Consider the following 6,261-nt stretch of genomic DNA (forward strand, 5'->3'; position numbering starts at 1 on the left):
GTACAAAGCAGACTGTTACAGTTATCAGTTTACAAAATAATTTCTTACACGCTTCTTTTAGCTAAATGTCTGATGAACAACGTTTATGTATGCAAACAAAATGCTTTCCTAACAAAGGTTCCTGTCACAAGGAACCTTTCTTGAGTTCTAGAAGGGTATGAGAAGCTAAACACAGAGGTTTGCAGTGGGACTTTTACATCCTCTTGATGATGAGAAAAGAGGAACACTAGCAGCCTATGGAGGGAGTAAAAATTTGGCTGCATTTTCCTTTTAGAAGGAAAGAAGACTATATGAAATTATAAGTTAAACAATTTAAGAAAACAGAATAATCCTTATTACACATCAATGTTTCTGTTAGACACTCTTGACTTACACACAAAATGACAGCGACAGTATGAACTAGTCATAAGTAATCTTACCATTGATGATTGGTGGCATGGACAGAACAACACCGTTGCTGTCGTAAATGACAGGATAAAGTGGCTTATTTTCAATTAGGTGTAAGTAGTGCCGAAGGTGGCTGTCAGTCTGGAGAAACAAAGCACAACCTAAATTTCACATTAGCTTACTTGTGAACTTCCACAGTGCCACAATCCTTTGCTGAGAGATTAATGGGAATTTTGAAAGAGGGAAGGATTGGACTTAGAGCTAGGTACTTCACTAGCAAAAGCTGTTTGCTCTCAGCAGCAGGAAAACTTTGAAATGAGAGAACTGGATTTTTGGTTTTCTTCAGAAGTGTTAAAAATTATTTCTTTAAGGATTCTCTCAAAGATGCATAGGCCATGCTGTCCAAATGATGCCCTTGTTCATCACAGCAGACCTTTCATTGCCAAACCCATGGGCACACATCCTTAGTTTATAGGTACTTTCCTTAGAAGTGATAAAACTTAGCACTACAATACTTTTAATTATAAATTGCTGAATACTGACACATGCTTAAATTTGATTCAAAATTTACATCTGTTCCAATGACATAGGTATATGCTGTACCAAAAACATCATTTACTTTTAGTCTCTCTGATAGCCCTTGTTTCCTAGCTCTCTTACTCATCTTTAGTCAGAGATCTTTGAGAATTTATTTATCTCTATGACCAGTATGCTCCAGCACGGCTGTATATTGTAATGACAGTGATAATAGTATCGTTTTCAAATGCTGACGTTTAAAGTGGCCCACATAAACATCACAAAATTAGACCTGATAGAATCTTTTCCTGGCATTTACCTGGTTTCATCACGATGCTGGGCCAAGAGCAGTGCCAGACTTAACTTGAGCCTTTTACACAGCTACACTAATATGTAGTTGGGTAAATAATTCAACATCTTCCCCAAGTAAATTGGCCGAATTAAAGTAACATTAAAAAAATCTGATATTATTTACCCCGAGCTTTTCTCAGCTTTGTACACTCTTACCAATGTAGACAGATAAACCCTTTTACAGTATTATTAAAAGCATCATGAAAAGCAGTCTTCATGTTGATAAATCAGAGGGTTAATATCAAATGCACTATTCTAAAAGTTGTGCTTAGCCACAAAACACCATGATGTATGTTTCACGGACAATAAAGTATTACCATGCATTTCTCATGAATAAGCAAAATGTGGAATGTTCACTGGCTGAAGCTACAGAAGATAACTGTGTTTTATTTGTAAGAACAACTCTTAATAACAAGGATATCAGAGATGCTAAGCCTTGGAAATTTATCTTCCTGCCTCTAGTGCAGCAAGTCTGAAAAATCCCACTTACCCTATACAGATCCATAATTTGTGAAGCTGTGTACTCCTGGGATTGATTCAAGGGCTTGAATTTAATTTCAGAAGGTGCTTTAGCTGTAAAAGTAAATGGACCAGAGATGGTGTCCAAGTCATGGGTACCTATTGCTACTAACGCTCTTCTCCTAGAAAGAAAGAAGGCAAAATAATGATTTTACTAGTAATATTTGGAGTTCCTTTGAGATAGTATCTCATGATGCTCTATACTCCTATGCATTCATAGAACTTACTGAAAAAGTAGAAGGGCAATTTTGAGAAGCCTAGAAATTATTTTGACGAATAACATTTTAACGAATGTTAACAACACAACAGTCAAAGGCAAATCCAATGGGACTGTTGCAAAATGCTCCTTTCTCAACTGTTGTAGGAGCTGTAACAGCTATTTATGTTGAAAAATGTTGAGAGCAGGCAGAAACAGGCAAGGAAATGAGACGGATCAATGAGAGCTGCTATAAAAGATTTTCGTTAGCTTAAATATAAATATAATGCCTCTCTGCTATAGGGATGCGCAGTCTTAACATGTGATAAAATCATACACATAGACACTATACACTACTTAAAATTTAAGCACTAACCTGCAAATATTTTGGTGTAGTTTTTCTTGGAGGTCAATGAAACTATCATAACGTTCCTTGGTAAAAGTTATATTACGAAGGACTGCAGCTACAGCATGAGGACGGACTTGGACAGTCTGCAATTTACAGCAGCAACACATTATAAATTTCAAGTACACAGAATATACAAAACTAAATTGGATTAAATATGCACTTTTCTTCATAAAATCCTCTTTTGTAAAGTAGTAATCAAAAGGCAAATTCATGGAAAGACATCAGAGTCCCAAAGGGGAAAAAAACTCAAACCAACCCATTCCAGGTCTGGTAGAGACAAGGAGGTTTCCAATATACTGTGTAATGGCCCAGAAGGTCAATGCAATGTGAGCATCTGAAACTTTGATTTGATCTGCTACTAGGTTCACCCAAAATAATTTGTCTATTGTTCCTCCGTCTCCCCTTCCCTAAAAATAAATCACAATGAGCAGAGATATTTAAATTTCTTTAGCTCTTGTTCTGCAAATAAGATTTCCAGTCTCACTGCTCTTATAAAATCGGTACTGATACCGATCTTGCTGGTTCAGAAACTCTCAATAAATTTACAAAGGTGCAGTAAACACTTTTACCTCTTCAGTGATAATCAGCCTCTGACCTTCACCCTCAGCTGGTATTATCTTTTCGTACCTAGGGAGATTTATCCTAGAATACAACCAGAAATAAGTCTGTAACTGAAAGTAAGTAAATGACCCAAATGCAGGAAACTTTAGAAATGTAGCAACAATTATATGTAGAAAACTTTCTTAGTAACATTTCTTGGCATGTAAATTAGCTAACTGTTTAAAACTTGTTTTCTATGGGACGGTAAACAGATTACTGAACTAGAAAGGAAGGACTCAAGAAGATAAAGTCATAGCAGAGAAGTGAAATAAATTATTTGTTTTGGTAATTATTACAGAGGATCACAAGGAAGTTCCTCTGCAGGAGTTCTTTACAGAGGATAAGTCTCAAATGGAACAGCAGTTGAAAAAATTTTAGGACAGATCGAAAACCCAGTAACATTTTAGTGTAGTCTTTTAAAAATATGCAATAGATCCTCTCCAGAGGAACATCTGATGAATCTGATCTACACGTCAGATCGTACTCAAAACCCAAGCAAGTGGCAAGTTTGTTTATTGACCAGAAATGGACTCGTATTTAAACAAATAACAAACGAGACAAAAATCTCACAGCTCTACATTACCTTTCTTTAAAGACCTGCAGTCCTCGGACCAACCCTTCAAGGCAAAGAAGATCATAACGGTTGGCAGGAACATCAATTTTATAGAGAACAGTATCAGATGCATCCTTTGCCTTTTCTTCACCTTTTTCTTTACTTATAATGTCTTTCTCAGATGTCTGAAATTAAGCAAAAATGTGTTTTTAACCTGAAATATCTTAACATTGACAGGAGTACGATAATGAGATATAACAGGAAAAATTGTATTAATTAAAAGCTTAACAGTGCAATTTGGATTTATACAGCAAATGGACACACCAAATACCAGAAATGACGTAAAATCTAAATCTTTCTCAGATTCAGAGATTGTAATGCAGTATACCAAAAGAAAAATTCACTATTAGAATTTGAATTTTAAAAAAAGAGATTATAGAAGCAAGAGTCTCCAGGCTAGCAGATCCCAGTAGAGAACCGAGAGCTTATTTTTGGCAATAAATTGGCAAATTACTTCTCATATCAAGTCTATTCTGAAATAAAGCATAACATATGATGTTCAGATCTCTTTTGATAAACATCATTAAAAGATCAATTATTCAAATTAAAAAGCAAAACCAGAACAGGTCTACTTGAACGAGATTTACATGGATACAGTTAACAGAGCTAGCAAACTTTCACAAGTACAGAATCTAAATCAAAACTTTAAATATAAAGTAGTTACAACTTTGGTAACAATACCCAGGACAAATACATTTTTGTGGATATTGCACAGAAGAATGCATACAAAACAAAGCCAAACAGATCTTGTAAAATATGTTCAATACATGGTCTGTGGCCATATTTATGCTGCTAAATAAAACGGGGCCAGAGACTGAAGACCAAGTGGCACAGACTGCCGACCTCCATGAAGTATAGCAATGTGCCATCTTGGGGTCTCTTGCTTCCAAGACAGTAATTTTTGTATGTCTGTTTTTTTTTTTCAGATTCAAAACACCTGTGTCAATACAGTCTATTACAACTATTTTATGACAAGAACCTAAAGGTATGTGTTACGTATTCTGCCCTGTGGTATGGAGATGTATGAGGATGTTTCAGGATGAAAGGCCTGCTGCAGTGCTGCTGAAAGATTGTATAGGTCAAGGGGACCTTCAAGTCTTGTCCACACTGTTTTTTGAGGATACCTGGGGCATGGTATCCTCCAAACCTTGCCTAGACATTTTCTTGGTATGCGCTAGAGGGCATCGGCCAACACTGTACCAGGCAATATGTTGGAAATAATGCAGTACAGACTCTTACCAAATATAAACGCTGTTAGTACACGACATCTAGTGAAAAAGTAACAAATAAATACGTTACTTACAATTTCATCAAGCTCCAAACCAAACTCAAAGCAAAGCTCATTAAATTCTTCATCAGCTGTGAAGAAAGAAGGTGAATTTCGGTTAATAAGCAGGCCTCAGACTTTTAAAGTCATTTTTTTGTGTTTGTTTTGAATGTTTTCAAACAAGATAACAAATGCTATTTTGAAAAAAGGGTAAAAGTAATTTAAAGAATTTTACTTATATTTGCATCTGAGTAGCAGTTTCTTTAGAACATATTGCATTTATTCTTACGGTCACAGCAAGGGCTTCTGAGCCTCGGAGTCCAGCTTCACTACCAGCTCCTCAGCCAAGTTTGCCAGAGTAACTCTGGCCTGAACAGATAATGAAAACAGGAGGGAGTAACTCGACAGCTTCTGCCAACAGCTACTTTTTTGATCAGTCAGCTTGTCATACAGAGGTTGCCTCAACTGCGTTATGACGTGTGAGTAACGCAACCCTGATCTGAAAATGGTGATTTGCACCCATGTGTCTTAAGAGCCTACCATCTCCAGTGTGGGCTAGATAAACCGCTGCATGTCCCTAAACGCTCTCTCAGCCAAACAAACAGTTCTTAAGGCACATTTCTGAGGAGCCGGGGAAGAAGGACTGAATGAAAACATGGTGTTAATTGTTTGCTTTGCCTGCTCCCACCTCTTCCCTCTCCTTTTTGATTTAACCAGTTCCTAAAACAGACCGTGGAACTCCAAACAGAAACCGCGATTTGGAAATGCGTGGTTCTGATTTCCTGAGTGATTTGGACTCAAACAGCATGTATCTGGGCAAAAGGCTGAAGGATCCAGGGAGAAGAGATGGCTTTGCCTGGCACGCCGTGGGCTTGTGAGGAGCAGACGGCTGGGGAGCACCCCTGATGCAGACACCAGCGTTGGTCTGAAGCCTGGGCTTCCCCCGAGGGCGAGTTCAGCTCCGCGGACACAGGAGAAGCAACGACCGGAGGGGTGCTGCCGGTGGATGGCCGGACTGCCCCATCTCCGCCGCCCGTCAGGGGTTTGCCCGGGCCGGGGCGGGCAGCCGGCGGAAGGCGCCGCGGCCGCTCGCAGCCCAGCGGTCGCCTCCTGACGCACAACCGGAGGATCCCCGGGACACTTCAGCCAGGACGCGCTGCGGGCGGCTGCGCCACGCCGCCTCAGCCGCCGCCCGGCACCCCGCGGGGCGCGGGCACGGATCGCCCCGGCCGGCCGCCCGGGAGGCGGCGTGAGGCGAGCCCCGGCCCCGCGCAGCCCCCGGCCCGCCCGCGCCACTCACTGTAGGTCCTGCCCAGCGCCTGGAAGAGCAGGTCCCGCTTCACGCTGACAGTCGGCATGGCGGCACCCGGCTCTCCGGCACCGCGCCTGCGCGCCCGCCCGCC

At 40.4% G+C, this 6,261-nt stretch overlaps 1 protein-coding gene across 1 annotated transcript in view; it reads right to left on the minus strand.

Annotated features, from left to right (window-relative positions):
• FARSB (phenylalanyl-tRNA synthetase subunit beta) overlaps positions 1-6,216 on the minus strand; it is a 41,659-nt gene extending 35,443 nt beyond the window's left edge. Inside the window, exons 1-7 of the mRNA XM_050902410.1 lie at positions 6,159-6,216; positions 4,895-4,950; positions 3,562-3,716; positions 2,948-3,020; positions 2,346-2,461; positions 1,745-1,895; positions 420-528 (exon numbers count right to left, since the gene is read on the minus strand). Of these exons, the coding sequence (XP_050758367.1) occupies positions 420-528; positions 1,745-1,895; positions 2,346-2,461; positions 2,948-3,020; positions 3,562-3,716; positions 4,895-4,950; positions 6,159-6,216 (718 nt within the window). The remainder of the gene's footprint in view (positions 1-419; positions 529-1,744; positions 1,896-2,345; positions 2,462-2,947; positions 3,021-3,561; positions 3,717-4,894; positions 4,951-6,158) is intronic.
• Positions 6,217-6,261: the final 45 nt, after the last annotated feature.

The sequence above is a fragment of the Gymnogyps californianus genome, chromosome 10 (assembly GCF_018139145.2).
Source record: "Gymnogyps californianus isolate 813 chromosome 10, ASM1813914v2, whole genome shotgun sequence".
Lineage (NCBI taxonomy): Eukaryota > Metazoa > Chordata > Aves > Accipitriformes > Cathartidae > Gymnogyps > Gymnogyps californianus.